Source organism: Drosophila virilis, chromosome 3, assembly GCF_030788295.1.
Source record: "Drosophila virilis strain 15010-1051.87 chromosome 3, Dvir_AGI_RSII-ME, whole genome shotgun sequence".
Taxonomy (NCBI): domain Eukaryota; kingdom Metazoa; phylum Arthropoda; class Insecta; order Diptera; family Drosophilidae; genus Drosophila; species Drosophila virilis.
In genome coordinates, this window is record NC_091545.1 from 18,057,683 (window position 1) to 18,074,928 (window position 17,246).

Here is a 17,246-nt window from a genome sequence, read left to right on the forward strand (position 1 = left end):
CATATACACACTGTTGAACTCTCGCTCTTGGGGTTAAAATCAATTTCATTTAATTTCCTCAAAAATCAGCTACGCGTTGCCAGCATAGTCCTTCGACTTTGGTTTTCTTTTGATTGGCGGCAATTGGCAGCGTGCTTAGTATACACACACTGCTGTATATCACTGCGTATGTGTGGGTATGTGTGCTTGTGTAAACGGAAATTGAAATTCTCACACATTTACACACATGTATACACATTATACAGAGCATGAGCAAGTTTTGCCTCCCTCACAATCCCATTTTTAGACTGTTGCCTTCTTGCCATTGCCATATGGAGCATTTATTTGCATATTTAAAGGCAAAAATTTAAATGATATACATGTAACAGGCAGCCAGGCGTAAAAATTATATGTGAGAGTGTGTATATAAGTATGCATGAGTGCGTGAGGCACATTGGGATGTCAATAAAACAATGACAATGTCGCAATTCCGATTGCCATTTCTTGAGCTTCATGCGACATACGCCTCGGTCCTGTCACTTAAAATGCTCAACTCAATTCGTTTTGTCACGTCCACGTCACATCGAGCAGTCAACCATCTGGGAAGCTGCCTGGGCTTCAGTTTATGTCACGCATTATTAACACACGCCTCGTAGCCAGTTGCCAATGCAGCAACAGCAGCGGCAGCAGCAGCGACATGTGCAACGCGGCGTATGCGCAATGCCAAATGGCAGTCAAAGTCGTGGCAGCAACTCGGTAGTGCTTTGGCAGCTACGGATTGCCGCCACGACTTTGACTGCCACTGCCATAGTTACTGCCACTGCTACTGCGGCTTCTGCTTTAGAGTCGTGAGTTGATTGCCAAACGCATTGCAATTCCAATATCATCCATTTGTACTGGTTGTCTGCTGCCCACATTTATGGGCAGTACATGGCGCCAGTAAGGTTTCCATATACACTAGAAAAGGGTATTAGAAGCTCATCACTAAGCAGGCCAGAACACTTATTGCTATTGTTATCTTTAGCAAGGATAAGGTTTGTATTAACTCGACTTACAACCAAAACAACGCTAGCACTCAAACATGGGTCCTATTGCTATAAGTCTATCAAGAGATCTTGCTATAAGTGTTCCAATCAGTAGCTGATAAATATGTAAGGTCAAGTTATTTTTAAATAATTCCTTAGAAGGCACACATAACATGCATTTAAGGGTATTGAATCTTCGGTAGACTGAAGCTAGTTGTACACTCTTGTTCTCTTCCTTTTGTGTTTTTCGTTTTTTGTACGAAGGCTGAGATTTGTTTGCCGTTGCTCGACGCTGGAGAGCTGGAAAAGAAAATATTGTGCACGCCTTTCTTTTTTACCTTATTTATTCTTGCATTGTCGACCGCCTGCGCTTATGCAATAGTTTTTGGCACGTTCCGCAATGCTTGAAGCGCACACTGAATGCCCATGTGTGTGTATCTGTGTGCGTGGGTATGTGTGAGCTATGCAGCACTTGCACTAATGAAAAGTCTTGTGGCTGTGGTAACATGCTAGCCACGGCAATGGCATGCAAGGGCATCCAAGTGGCAAAGCTCATCTCTGCCAAATCTCGTCAAAATACCTAAGAAATTGTTTAAACAAAATGCGTAGAAATCCTTACAAAATATCTACCGACTGACTTTCTGGCTGATCGACGCACAGCTTAGTACGTAAGAGCCTTATAGGAAATTATTATATATTAAATGCATTCTTCGGAAAATCTTATATGACTATGCCCAAGTTAATTTGCCTTTATACTTTGCAATTATTTTTCTGTAAGCCCTACTAATTACCATCTTAATCAATACACAGACAGACGGGATTGAAGGTTACATTTCTTTGAAATTCTCAGCTGACATTATGTACCTGGGTTAATACATCCGCACACCTTTATTCCAATAGACGCGTTCAAGGGTCGCTGCCTGAACAATTTGTTGTCGCTCGTGGCATTTGGCCGAGCACATCGTCTATTCCACCTTGTTGCTGTCAACTTAGCATAGACTTCATCAGTGTCTTCATCGGTGGCGTCTCCCTCTATGTCAGCTACGCTCGATATACGGCACCAAGAAAGACAGACAGTCGACAGTCGCTGACACGCATCGCGGCATATGCTTTAGCTTTATCTACAGCTCCGTGGTGTCGTCATTCCGACAGCCCCTACGCTCAGACCCCACACTGCACAAGAACAGTATTTGCCACAACATTGTCGATGTTGCCTTGTCGCTGCCGCGGTTGCCCCAGCTCCCAATCAGATTTCTTGCCAACTGATTTTGTGATTTTCGCAGAATATCGCGGCAACATTCAAGGGTGTGCAGCGGTTGCAAACGGTCTGCGGGGTGCGGGGTGCGGTAGCTCATTAAATACGCTTTGACATTTGCTGTGCGTGTTGCTCACATTTCACTTATCTTGCTTAGTCGGAAGGCAGCCAGCCAGACGCACAGACGAGACAATGAGCCAGCCCCGCTCAGTAGCCCTCGTGCTAGCCGTGTCCCCTATCAGCGCGACGTCTGCATCAAATCAAACATGTGGCGCGGCAGCCGCATCGTTTCGACATTTATGCGATGGCATTAAACACCCCGTGGCAAACACAAATCGTATAAACAGCCCACACGTAATTAGCTGCGTGGACTTTAAAAATGTATACGCACTATTAAAGCATATGGCAGGGCCACATTGTAATATGCAAACAAGATAAATCTGAACGGCGTTATGTTTCCTTTTAAGAATTTGACAATCTGTTTTCGCAGTCCAACCCCCCTGCCCGACTGTAATCCCGTTTCAACAACACCACATAATTGTTATGTTGATTGCAAAATTTTTACCGCTTGTGGTTGAGCCAAGCCCCAGAACGCTTGCAAACAACACTGTTGACGAGCCAGAGGGGATTGGGGGGAGGGCGGACTGGAGCTGTGCCATAACGAATGGAGTACAACGTTGTCGACGCACTTTTGACATGCAAATTTTATGCATTTTTTATTTTGTACTTGGGGGAAAATTTACTCGAAATTCAGGGGCCACATTTAAGAGTTTGCTCGTTGCCGTCTCGTGTTGGACGCTGCACTGTTGACCCCTCTGCCCACACTCGCCACGCTCCTGCATTGCAGTCGTAATTAATATAATTTCTGTTTTCGTACGCATAAATTAAACAATATGCTGCGTGACTTTTAACGAGCTCTTAAAGCCATTTTGTACAGCAATTTCAGTAGCAATTTTTCACACTTGACAGTTGGTCAGCCGGGCGAAGCAGCAAGTCGAGCCCGTTGAGTTAAAAGTATAATTGCCAAGTTTTTCAGGCAGCTCAGTGCCAACTAATTAAGAAAATATTTGCCAAGCAATCGCACGGCAAACTAACACCGGCGATGAATGGGGGAAAGGCAAAAATGCGTTACAAATGCTGCAGGAAATACCAAGCGGAGCTGTGGCAAAAAGGATGCGGCCAAAGAGGCAGCCAGGCGTGCAACAGCCGCATGTATGGCCATGCCGCCTGCAGAGATTGCTTCTCGGTGCGAGCTGCCGCATCCAGAACTAGCGCAAAACATTTCTCGGCTATTGTGTGCCAAGAGTAAGTCCAAGATGGAAGCAGCTACGGCCTTGTTGCGAAAGAAACCAGTATATAAGAGAGCAGGATGTATGCAAGTATATTCATGAAAGATGACACCATTCTTATACATTGCTACAGAATGTCTCCCAGAAAATGAAAATGTTAGATCATCCCATTTGAATTTAAGCCAATTGACAAGAACCATCAAACGGCTTAGTGACTAAAAACGAACGTTGAAACATCAGAAGATAAATCGCAGCAGGAGAGAAGAAGAATTGCGTCAAACAAGACAGCTTACATTTCATCTAGATTAAAGAAGTTTAAATGGAAATTAATATAAATTAAAAACCATATTAAAGAGAACAAAATGCACAATCTCTTCTGCTCACAAGCTGCTTGACAAAGCCTTGATAATTACATGCCGATAAAGTGTATTGACATGTAGCCTTGTCTCACTTCGCATCCGCCTGCTCAGCAAAATCAGCGCTGAATTGGGTCAGGTGCGATTGGCATTCTGTACACACATTCACGTTCAGAGGCAGAGCTACTCCCACACCTGGCCCTGCCCATGCCCCATGCAATTTGTCGTTACTGTAAAGTTTTCTTTTCCCTGTGCTGATGGACATCGTTATGTTCATTGCCATCGCTCTGGTGATAAGCAACAGGGGCCCAAATGCATTTGACGCAACGCCGTCAGTTTTATGATGAGATTTTCTTGCTGCTCTACACTGTTAAGTTATACATAGAATGCCCAAAATGAAGCCATAGTCCGGGCAGAAGGTCGGTCCGCTTCAGCGAAAAAGGGACATCTCAAAGCTTTGTTCATGCAAATTGAAGTGCGTGCTGGGCGCTTTGACTTTAATGAGATACACGCAACAACAAAAATATATACCAGCTGGGTGGGCCAGAGTTGGGAGACAATGGCAACGACGCTTGCCGATGGCGTCAGTGTAAACAAGACTGCCGCATGCCGCATGCAGCGCCGCAAAAATTAATATTTGTGTTAATAAAAGCGTGGGGGTAAGGAAAAAAGCCAACAAAAAGTAGAACCAGAAGCAGCAGCTACAGCAGCAGTAGCATGAGAAGAGGCAAGACCATTGCCAGGGCCTGGCAGATCTCAGTCAGACCATTTCGTTCCGGCAGCAGCTGTGCGGTCGTAAGTGTTTGCATTACTTGTTTGGATCTAAGCACGCGCGTTAAGTCAAGCGGATGCGGCATCTAAATTTGAGTAGCAGATGCCACGGCGGGGTGGATAGCCAGTAAAACGTGCCAAAACGCTAAACAGACGTCAAATCCTTAGCTGCAACTCCCAATTGACAGTTAAAGTATGAACAATGTCGCTGGCTGCCAACCTAACCCTAGCTCAGGTCAATCCCACACCGATTTTTTTTAACTGAACGGAACCGTACTTGCAATTGAAGCTGTGCAGCATACAATTCAATTAAAAAGTTTGCTTTTTTTTTCCCTATCCTTTTCCATCGGCTCCCTCTCTAGTATTTCCGTTCGGTGCAGTAAAATGACGGTGACGTCTCAATTTTAGCCATTTCAGCAACGCCACGCGGCAAAAACCAGAAGCAATGAGCAACGCTCGTTGAATGTGAAAGCAGAAGAGAGCTCGAAAAAGCGGGTGTATAAATGCCTAGTGGCAAGTAAAAGATACAGTGGGTAACATTGTATATTCTAGCAAATATATTTAAGAAGAAAATATACAAATACGAACATATATAGCCCTTATTTTATTGACATAGATCACTGTAGCTGACACTTTGTCATTTGTCGAGGGCATTTTATTAGACTTATGTTATTTTAACTTCACAGTCTAACATAGTCCTATATGCATGGGAGAAAGAAAACGTTGTTCAAAGCCTTTTATATATATATATATATATATATATATGCGAGTCAGTTGCTTATATGATTATCCACTTATGGATCGAAGCATATGCTCAACAAAATAAATTAACCATGCAAAGGCTGACTTTGTGACACGGCGTAAAAGTATGACTGAATTTAAAATTTGTTTTAACTCTCGAGAGTCACCAAAAATATTTTTTTTAACATGTTTTTTACTAAATATTTAATTGGCCTGCCACACATCATTAGAGAATTTACCTTTTTTTAAATATAATTTTCATACAATTTGAAGAACACCATGAATAACTTTTTTAGACTCCGAAAAATTACAAACCCAAATAACTTTTGATAGTTATGTTTGCGCTTAACCCTTTTATTCAGCCATTGCTCCCATTGTTTGCCAACTGTTGTGGGGCGTCTGTTCGCTGCCTTTCTGAGTGGCAGCCTCCCTCGATCTCACCAGTCTCCTCCGGCTCCTTCAGCATTGCTTTACATTTTTGTATGTGGTTTTTTGTGCTTGCTTTTTTTCTTCTTTTTAACACCCACATCAGCGAATGGAACTGAAGTGAAATGAAACTTCACACCACTTTCCCGGGAAAACCGCCACGTGTCTCCGCCCCGCACCCATCAAGAGGCACAATACTAGATGCCGAAGCAGCTGCTGCTGCTGCTTACCAATGAATGAAATGCAATTAAGTTGATGTCGATGCATGTTTATAGTGGCTGGCTGGTTGAATGCACGGCTGACTGACAAAGCAACATTGAAGTATTCTAGGGCGCAGCAACAACAACAATAACACCTATGAATTGGCATAGCGGAAATGAATTTCGAACAACAAGTGAGTTATATTTGTGAGTGGATTTCTGAGTGTGTTTGTGAGTGCATTTGAACTTATTCGAGTACATTTAATGCCCAGTTGACATGCCAGATATGTCACTTAATTAACTCAATTTAAAGCACATATACGCCCTGCCCTCATTTTATTATTTTAGCTGTTAATTAAGCGAATACCAACGTGACTAGGCATGGAGTAACCAGGCAGCAGCTGCTTCAAGCAAAAGCTGTCAAGTCACGACAACTTTGCAGCCAGAAAATAGCATATAAGCAGACCCGTGCCCCCCGGCCCCACTCACAACTCCTTTGATGATGACCCGGAAGGGGCTTTGCATATTTGGTCAGAGCAAACTGTTGGCCTGGGCAAAGTTGCGCAAGTTTTTCGCAATCACTTTACATACTGCACTTTTCGCATGTGAACATGTGAGTGACACGCCCACATACTTAGTGGGCGGTTTGCGGCGTGTCTTCATAATGGATTCCCTGGCCTGCCAGACAAAAGGCGAGAAAATTTGTGGCTACAAGTTCATTTATCATTTGCCTGAGTAATTGAAATTTCAACGCTGGAACCATCACACCAGACAAGGCCTCGCCACACTCTACCAGACCAGGGAAGCCAAGCTGGCAATCAATGTGCGCCCGGAGAGCAATCCGCAACGCATCCCGACGCCCAGCCCGAGCCCGTCCCGAAGCAGCCAATACATTAGACGCCTCCTCTGACACATTTCGCTTTGAACTTAATGGATATGAAATAAATAAAAAATGTATAAACTCACTTACGTTGGCCATGGAGCGCGCTCTAAGCATATGCATGAGTAATATGGAGGCAAAAATATAAAATAAATAAAAATAATATAAAAAGTTTGCCACAGAAATGCGCCTTAAAGTCATAGAAAGGCCGTCGGAAAATTATTGAATGCGCTTGAAAATCGATTGGGGATTTCATTTTTACCTCGTTTCGGCCATTCTTTAGGCATAGGTACGTTTTTTTTTTTGGCTCCAGCGGCTTATCCCTTCTAGGACGTAGGGGCTGCTGTCGCTTACGCATCGAAGCAAACATGATTTATAAGGTACACAAGCCAGAATTGGAGCCGCACCTAGCTGACTGGCTCCCAAAAATAGATAGAGCATGGTAAAAGTGAAGGCACAGCGGCTGTTTCTAGGCCAATCTAAAGGTACTGTATACAACCATATATGAGCGTTTGTTGCTATTTCCACACCGAGCATGGTGACACAAAAACGCAACCATTTGACCATAAACATTGAACTAAATTCAAAATCAATTTAGCGGAATAATAAAAGCTAGCCGGGGTCGTTATGTTTTGGCCCTGATACTGGTAACCGAATGGGACTGGGACTGGGATTAAGGGCAGACCCATTGGGTGTGGCCGCACTTTGTTGTAGCAGCTCTGAGCATTGCTCTGTTCCTGTTGTGGTGCAATTATGACAACAATTGGTTCGGCTTTGAATGTACCAGTGAAAGCGGAAGTTCCAATATATTTAACGAAGAATGTGGCTACACATGCCTTCAAAAGTAACCAGAGCGTGCCTTAAAGGTCATATGTAATAATTTGAGGGCCACACTTAGTGACAAAATTACTGAAGCTTACGAGTATCTATTGTCCAATAGAAATAATTGCTTTATATAAATGAGCCAATATCTCATCATACTCTACCCATAATCTTCAGTTGGCAGGTTATTGAACTGTGACATTTCCAATTTCGAGTAGTGTATATATTGTTGATTAACATGGACAGCCAAGTCGTACTCTTGCTTCATATTTTATTGTTTGGAAAGATTATTTTGTTGGGAAAGCTCTTACTCCTAATAAATATAGATGCCCAAGCACTTTCGACAAATTGCCATAAATAAGTACGCCTGTGTGCCTGTGTGTGTATTCTGCCTACTGGCCACATCTAAGTTTGCTGGCCATGGCCAAAACGCAGTCAAGCTGCCAAGCGGCGACAACTGCAGCACAATCCAAGCTTATTTATGCCCTCAGCCAACATTGGCAACAACAGAAATAATAATAAGAACAACAAACACAGAACCGGCAAAAGAAAACTATTGTAGCCAAAAGTCAAGTGAATTTCCTTTTCTGACCAAACACACAATAAAAAACCAACTCACACATAGGCACACGCAGATACACACGCACGCACACATAGATACACACAGACACAACACGCAGCCGAAAGAAACCGAACAGGATGAACGAGTTGCTCGCACTGCCATGAAATGTACTTTGTTATGAATTTTTGTTACATCCTTTTTCGTTTTTGGGCTGCTTCTATGCTCCCATTTACTTCCTTTTTGCAATGGCAATGGCAGTTGTGGCAACAACGGCAACAACAAAGATTAGAAGACGGACGCAAACACATCCGTAAACAATTTGTTCATGCCCCTTTATTTTCATTCAATTTTTTCTAGCTACCCTGCTATATATTCTTTGTATGTATTCGTACGCGATGCTTTTTGATAAGCAAAATAAAGAAATGTACAGAGAAATTGAAAATGTTGCCAGACAAGAGTAAATGTTGCTAGAAATCCCAATAAAAAAAAAGAAAAAATAAATAAATAAATAAATTGGAAATAAAACAAGCGTAGCCCAAATGTAAATAAGACAAAAGCCATTAAATGCTCAAATGGGGTGTACAAATTGCCAATCGGCTTTTTAAATAAATATAGAAATAGTAGAAGGAAATTTATGTAATAAAAAATAACACAATTATTTCTGTAAGAATGCAAATACTTCGTTGGCATAAATATACATTTTAAATATTAAAATAAATAGATAAATAAGTAAATTGATAAAGGTCTTGAAAACGGTTAAATGGGGTGTGTTTATTGCCAGTCAAGGGAAATAGTCATCAATAGGCTATTGGTCAGAAAAGTGTATTTTTTAAAATAGGAAATGAAAATAAAAAACAAATCTATTTCTGCAAGAATTCAAATACTAACGCAAACACAATTTAACTTTTTAGGGTATTATTATGTCAAATTCAATCAAAAGTCAATTTATTGCAAGTCTACACGAAATTTGTAGCGTAAAATGAGGCTGATAAAGACAGAGAAAGAGATAGCAAATCGGCACAGTTCGAGAGTCTCTTGCTTAACACTAAAGCCAGCGTGTGACAGAGACAGATTGCTGAAGAAGGGGTTATACAAAATCTGTGTGTTGTTATTTTTACCGCTATCGCCGGCAGCGCCTTGGCGGCCCACCCATGCGTATATGTTTTATGTGTTTGTGTGTGTGTTTATATGTCATTTATGTACATTTGGAAAAGTCAACGTAATTTTTGTTCCCCTTTCATTCGCTTATTTGCCATTTCATTTCCATATGCACAAAGCAAATATGTAAACAATTCGCGTTTACATTCAAAGGAGTGTGTGAGGGGTGTGTTGTGCGTGTGTGATGTGTATATGTTTGTGTGTTTGTGTGTGTGAGTCTAGATGCAAGGTTGCTGGTGTTGTTTTGACAGCCAACTTTGTGTGGAGCGAGAGGGATGGGTTGGGGTTAGGTACAGCCATAGGTTGGGCGTATGGCAAGAACTTCACTGGCTCAGTGACATGTGCGAAATGTTTGCCGTGTTTCGTATCGAGTTTTGACATACAAACGGCGCTTGGCAAATTGGAAGCCAAGCCAAAGTAGACAGGATTTGCGCGGGAAAGGATTTCGCGGAAATATCGACTTAGATGTTTCGAGGCATTCGGGTCCGGATATGGGTGGGTGCAGGATAATCGACAGGCTGTCATTCTGTTTACACTAAATTTCAATTAAATTTTGAGGCCTTGTTGACACTGACGGCATCAGCCGCATTGGGCTAAAATGCAAATAGTATTCAACGCCGAAAATAGATAAGAACCGACAACTACAACAACAAGAACAACTTAAGGAATGCAGGAAAAGAAAAAACAATTGCAAATGCTGTCGCCAAACAAATCTCAACAAACTTTACAAAACAATTTTATGTGAGAAAATGAAGCCACTTTTGGCAGAACAACAACAACAAACATGAAGAACAAGAAGAACAACAACCAACAACAAACGTTGCGTGGACCGACCTACTGCGCCTGGTCGAAGTTGGGCGTGAGGGAGGCATAGCTTGTGCGGATTTGCCGACTGGATTTAAAATGGAAATTATTTGAGAAAACCAATTCACTTTATTACTTTGGGGCATACGCAAAGTAAAACAAAAGCACCGAAAACAACAACAACAACAACAACAATAATAGCAGCAACATAAAGAAGAGCCGCAGCAGCAACAGCAGCGACCATAAAAATTAATGCAATAAAAACACATGGCACAAGAGGCAGCTAAATAAACCACTCCACTAACTAAAACTGGCGTTGAAGTGAGCGCTGGTTGAGGGGAAGAAACACAAACAAGGCCAGAAGTTAAAAACCTGAACAACCAACAGCTTAGCAGAAAAATATATACAACTCCAACTCCAAGTAAGAAAAAGAAGCAGCTTTAATATGGACATATCTCGGATCCCATAAATTTTATATGTTCTAGATCCAACACCCGGCTTGATATGGCCACTTCCGTTCCGGCTTCCAGTAGCGGATTTTTGTCCAAAACTGATTTCAGCCATGAAGTTGGCGGTACAGTGGTACTCAATTTGACGAATATTACTTTTGACTATCATTGTTTGTTGAGTGCGTCAGTATCTTACCTTTCATTATCCTTGAAAGAAAATATATATCAATACAATTTTTTTAAAAAATTAATTGAAATATATAAATATTTATATAACAATTTGTCTTGTCAAAGTAATTATGGCAACCACTGTAGCCTCGACAGTATGTCACGCTTGTCGTACCAGACGACTGAAAGAGACACTTTACTGTTGCCCTAAGCCCGAGTCTGTCGGGACACAAATAAAGGGGCCACCCGAGTTCTTTTTGCAGTACCACGAGTTGGACAGTTCCAAGATAGCCCCTTCGTGTGATTTTCGTGGTGGTTTCGGGTTGCTTGATAGTAACGCCCCTTAACAATTTTATACATATAAATATTTGTATCTTCAGCTTGTGGTCTCCGCAAGCGATTTGCGCAAATTCTAATTTTTTTTGTTATTGCGCATACTCTACGATATTTAGAAAGGGTAACTGTTCAAACTCTTTGTTAATCTGTTGTCAACGACTTATATAATATTTCATTATTTATACAAATCGCTTGTGCAAGTCGATCAACAGCCTTAGCACCACAGAAAAGGCTTGCGCAAACGGCTTGCGTAGTATAAACGAGACTTAGGAAGAACCTAACTTTTGAACTTTCCCGATGGTTGGAGGAGCTGTATAGGCTTAAGCAGCTCTGCTTATGACGTCTTGGTCCTGGCCCGCAGCTGATAGCAATTAAAAAGACCTGAGAGCCATAAACATTGTGCTCGGCTGCCTCTTGTTGCCACACTCCGGCGGATGTTGTTGCCGTTGTTTATTTTCTTGCTACACTTGATTGAGCTTGATGCTGCGCCTCATAAAATCGCTGCTCGAGCCGCGGGCATAATTACACTTTTCAATTATGCATAATTATGTGCAGAGAGCAATTTGTGTTATGTCGTTTAAAGTTTAAAGTGCAGCTCCAGCAGCCCGCCCCTGCACATGACTCACCCCACAGCCTCTGCTACTGTTACACGATATGCCTGGGGTGGACTAAGGCGGTGTGACCGCATTTTTATTTGCCTGCCTTTGCCCATGCTGCGGTTGGCATTGGCCATGTTGCTGGCAAGGACAACGCCAACGACAACGAGAACGAGAACGCAACGCAGTGCAGCGCAGCGCAGCAGGCAGACATAAATCAGGATTTTCGCAGCCCGGGCCACAAATGTTTTTTAAAGGATTCGCTGTGGGTGCCGCCACAACCACAATAATAACTTGGGGGTCGTTTGGGTTCGTTGTCGCCGGCAATCGCTGATAATCTTATGCATGCTTAAACAGGATTTGATATGTATGTATGTATATATAACTGACGCTATGACAGCATTCAAGTGTCCTGGCCGACTTGCAACTTACCCATCATGCAGCAGAGCAGCGTCGAAAGGGTTAACATTTTGATATGAAAGCGGCGTCCAGCGCCGTGTGCTTTTTTCCTTGGATCTGTCTCTCCTTTCTTCTCTCGCTCTCTCTTTCTCTCTCTCTCTCTCTCTCTCTTTCTCACTGTTTCTGTCTCTGTTCTTTCGAGTCCTGTGAGTGTCACAATTTCTACTGTTTTCACAATTTTTTTTTTTTTGCTTATTTATCGATTTACAATTAGCTTTAAGTGTTTTTACATCTCTCTACTAATATAGTTGTATTATTTCATTTTGTGTTCTCACTGTAAATGATACTTTTATTCAGATTGCAGACACACACACGGAACAACAACAACAATTACAGCCACTTCTTGTTGTGCTGCTGTCGCCCCGCATGAATTAAACACTCGCAATGACATTTAAAACACTTAATTCCAACGGCAGACAATTTAATCTTTTAACGTTTCGTTTGTTTTTAACCTTTTTCCCGCTTTTCGTTTGATATTGTTTTTGCTGCTGCTGTTGTTGTTGTTGTTGTTGCTGCTGCTGCCTAGGCCAAATATCAGTATTTGTTTTCCATTTTCTTTTTAGTCCTTTATTTATGCCATTTTGTTGTTGCTTTGCTTTTTGCCATGAGTTTTCAACGCTTTTTGTCGCCTTGGCCAAAGTAAATTGATTTTGTCAGCTCTGCGAACTTAAATTGATTAAATTTATCATTGTTTTTATAATTCTGTTCGCTCGGCTGAAAAGCGTGGGCATATTTACGCATTTTCACCTAACAAAAGCCTAACGCTTTCCCATCTATTATGATTGAAGACAAACAAATGTGAAAAGCTGGAAATAAATGCATGAAATAGATATAGCATTGCATGTGTCACATTGCTATATTGATTTTTTAATTTTCCGAACATCTATCACATTACTGATATTAAATATTTAAGTGAATAAAGGAACTTTACCATATTTTTAAACACGCAGTTATTATTACCAGCCCAGTATGCACTGAGTTTAATGGAACAATTGGGTAAGAAGCTAAATTTAAACTTAACCTTCCATTCACATTAGTTTATAGAGTCGGCTCGGGCAAACTCCTGCCTTCAGGTGTTGCTTAACGGCTCCAAACACCTTCAGCGTAAAAAAATCAATTAAAATCTAAATAACTAACTGATTTAATAACTAACTGAAGCAGAAACTTTATCTATAATTTCCATGATTCATTTTTTACAAGAACGAGAACTGGCACGCATGCCTGCAGAGTATTGTATGTGGGTTACTCAGAAACCATGCCCAAAAATAAATCTGTCCATACTTACTATAATCAAATATAGGACAGGCAAGGAAAACATATAAAGTAAATATAAGGATATTTACATACATATTTGTGTGTATTTTATTGCATATGGGCGTTTGGGAATCATCTGGAAAATGGGAATGTGGCAATAGATTGGCCGGAGGGTTCGGCACGTCTCAAAATTGAAGCCCGCCAACTGTCGACCCATCCTTTGGCCAACCTTCAGCTTGCCCTTGGCAATGTTGGCGTTTCTCATATATTCGAATTTATTCAGTGTATGTCAGAGGGATATCAATCAATTTGACCTGCGGCAGGTTCAACTTTTGGATCAAACTACTCAATCAGCTGCCTTGATAAATATCCTGCCCAAAATACACTTGTAATTTGTTGGAGCAGTTGCTGGCATTGGGCTTTTCGCACGACACTTAAGGATTTGTAGGTGGAGTGTAAAATTAATTAAAAGCTAATTAGTTGCAAATTTGCAGCAGTGCCTCCAACTAATTACAAACTACAGATGGGTCTGGTGCTGCGGCTGAGGCCAGGGCAGAGAAGTCATCTCAAAGGTACAATGACTGACGGCAACTGATGTTGCCCTGTCCCAGACTTCAATCAGCAGCAGCAGGCTTTTTAGCCAGCTTAGCATGGCGCCCTGTGGGGGCCACTTGTCACTGTTGCTTCCGTAATGGAATTAGAGACAGGAGCAAGGGCCAGCAAGAGCAGTCTGAAAGGCACAGGACAACGCCGTCGCTCCTGTGCTTCTCAAAAGTGTTAACGCACTCAAGCTCTTTGTGTGTTATTTTTGTATATATATATATACATTTATATACGTGTGTGTGTGTGTGTCTGGTGAGTGAGTGTATGCGGCTTGGTAATTGTTGCCTAAGGCTGTGCAAGCTCAAGTGAAGTCCACTTGTCGCACTTTCTCTATTTCTCTCTCTCCTCCTCTCTTTCTCTCTCTCTCTCTCTGTGTGTGTGTGTAATTGTAAACGTCTGCAGTTTGTTGCTCAGCTCTTGAGCACTTTCCTATTCCCCGTCGGCGTCGCTTACCATTATGCTTAGTATCCGTGATTAGATGATATGCCCTTCATCGCATTTCCCCCTCCATTACGCCATTTCCGCATTGCTACGACTCAGTGTATCCCCGTGCGACACCGCTGCGCATTGTTCATGAATATTTTATTGATACAACAGCATTGTGTGCTTATTTTAGGCTAGTTTTTATTCTGGTTGGTTGTTTAGCTAAATTGAAAACAATTTACGCAGATTTTCCTTGCATTTAACCTAATGATTATTGCCATACTTGATACAAATGCCGGTAGTTGAATATTCCAGGAAAACATAACTAATACTATGGCAAAATACAAATGATTTCTAATATTCATTTGCTTGAACCTTTCAACAAATAAAATGAGTTTTCCCGCTAAATCAATGCATAGTAAAATATTAAATTACAAGTTTCAATTGATAACTCTGTATTTTCTGATAGAATAATAAAATATTTGCTGCAATTAATTACTTGAACTGTCTTCAGAGACTGGCAAAGTCTAAAGCGTTTACTATTGAAAGAATTGCTCCTATTTTGTCCGTGTCTGACTTTTGTTCGGTGACAGTTTAAATCCAGATAAAATAGCAAAACAGAACTTGGCGCTTGGCTTTTTTCATTCTTTGTCTCAACTTTTGTTGATGTGTGCTCTTATTTTTTAAAACTCGGCAAAACTTTTCTTGCCTGTCTTCAACTACTTAGTGCAACAATCAAGGGTAAAGTTTTTTGGCGAACAAAAGCATCTAGAATAACAGCAACAGCAATAACGATTGTAGCTGTTGGTCTTTTACTGTTGTACAACATGACGTATGTGTAACAAATTCGTTTACGCAACGCGCATACGCACTGTGCGCCCGCTGGCGATCATTCAGCTACCCCAGGGTTTCCCACTAAAAGCTAGCGCGGCATTGCTGGCACATTTTTAAGTTAATTTTTTATGTGTTTTCTATTAATTTTTGTCACTCTTGTGTCGCTCGAAGGCTATGAATGTATTAAATTACAAAATATTGCCGCGCGGGAAATTTGTGTGCACAATTTGTTTTGACGCGCTTTTCCATTTATCGGTTGGGCTATAGATCAAAGACGATTTGGTACATTTGTGAGGTGTTTGTATTGAGTTCTGTTTTTAGTTTGCTCATTTATTTTGGTGTTGTGGAAACGTTGGGCTAAATAAACAACAACTTAATTTGCTGACTGCTAATGAGACAGAGTATTGCAGAGGTGGCGCGAGTAGTGCGGTGGAGGGGAGGGGCAAGTCGTGTAGGCGTAAACACATTTTTATTTGTTGTATGTGCGTTTTGCTGCTTTTATTTTATTAGTTTCGTCTTTTGTCGCCTGCCACTGCTAACAAGTTGCAAACACGGGGCGGGCCCCAAAAAAAATCGCATATAATTCGAAACGATGTCATAAAATATTCGCGTGCGTCGCGCGCTTTAGCAAACTGCCCCAAAAGACATAAGCCAGCGGCAGTAACAATAATGGCAACAACAATAGCAACAACAAAGGGCTTTCAATTTCTTCTCCTGCCAAGCCGGCAATGAGGCAATGAGCCTTTTCCTGCGTTTTCACACGTTCCAAATTTACGACGCTGGCACTTTTTTAGTCGTTCTAAAGAAGTTGGTCTCAACTTTCCGTTTACACTCACACGCACAGACTCTACGTACATTTACACACTGATTCAGGTTGCAGATACTTTTTCGTCTCACGTCTTGGGCCTTCGATTTATATCAACTTGTTTGTGTGCCGACGCTGGCTTTGTTGTTATCGAATACGTTATCGGATTTGAATTTGGATTTGAGTTCGAACTCGCACGTGTTACCCGCTGCGTTTATATCGCATGCGTTCACCGTCGCAGTCGCACACAAACTGAAACTGAAACTTATTTTGGGCCTTGCACTTGTCAGCCAACATACTGGACGAGCCTTAGCCTCATCCATTGTCAGGACGAAGCTTCGTGCTGTTTGTCGGTTTCTGTTGCTTTCGTCTTCGTGTTTCGCGGGCATCGTTAGGTTCGCTGTTGTCGTCGTCGACATGTGGCAAATCCGACTACCAGCCAGCTGTCAATTCGCCGCAATCTTTTTCTCTTTAATTCAATTTGTCACTCTTTCAATTGTGCTCTGTAAGCAAAATGCTTAGAAGGCTAAATCTTTAAACGTTGATCCTAGAATAATGGTAGGATGATGATGATAATATGAGAATGTTAATTTTTAAATTAAACTAGTCGAGGTAGGCAAAAATAAGAAAACTTTAATTTGTCTAATAACAACAAAATTAACTGATCTTTCAAACTTTTTAAACACAGCGGCTATATTTTAACGAACGAAAATTGTCGGAATATTGAGTTGTAAAGTTCTGACTGGAAAAAGCCTGTTCAATAATATAATATTCATTCACCAGTGTTAATATCTAATAAACTACCATAGTCCCATAAGCAATCGCATCCACACTAACTGCCTGGCAGACTCAGACAACAGCATCCGCAACAGCAAGACCTTAGGTCAGTGATAAAACGGGTAAAGAGAACGCAGCACAGAGCGCGCATGAGTATAACTCGCTCACAGTTCCGTTCTCTTTGACGGCGAATTCGTAGAACTTTAATGAAAAATGTGTCGCGACTTTACATAAAAAGAGCTAATGACAATATAAATTCACTTGGCATTCGGAA

General features: G+C 41.4%; 1 protein-coding gene across 1 annotated transcript in view; it reads right to left on the reverse strand.

Moving 5' to 3' along the window:
* The window catches only part of dpr10 (defective proboscis extension response 10), a 39,055-nt gene extending 22,619 nt beyond the window's left edge, over positions 1–16,436 (reverse strand). The window contains exons 1-2 of the mRNA XM_002047789.4: positions 16,246–16,436; positions 12,250–12,550 (exon numbers count right to left, since the gene is read on the reverse strand). Of these exons, the coding sequence (XP_002047825.2) occupies positions 12,250–12,286 (37 nt within the window). The 5' untranslated portion in view covers positions 12,287–12,550; positions 16,246–16,436. The remainder of the gene's footprint in view (positions 1–12,249; positions 12,551–16,245) is intronic.
* Positions 16,437–17,246: the final 810 nt, after the last annotated feature.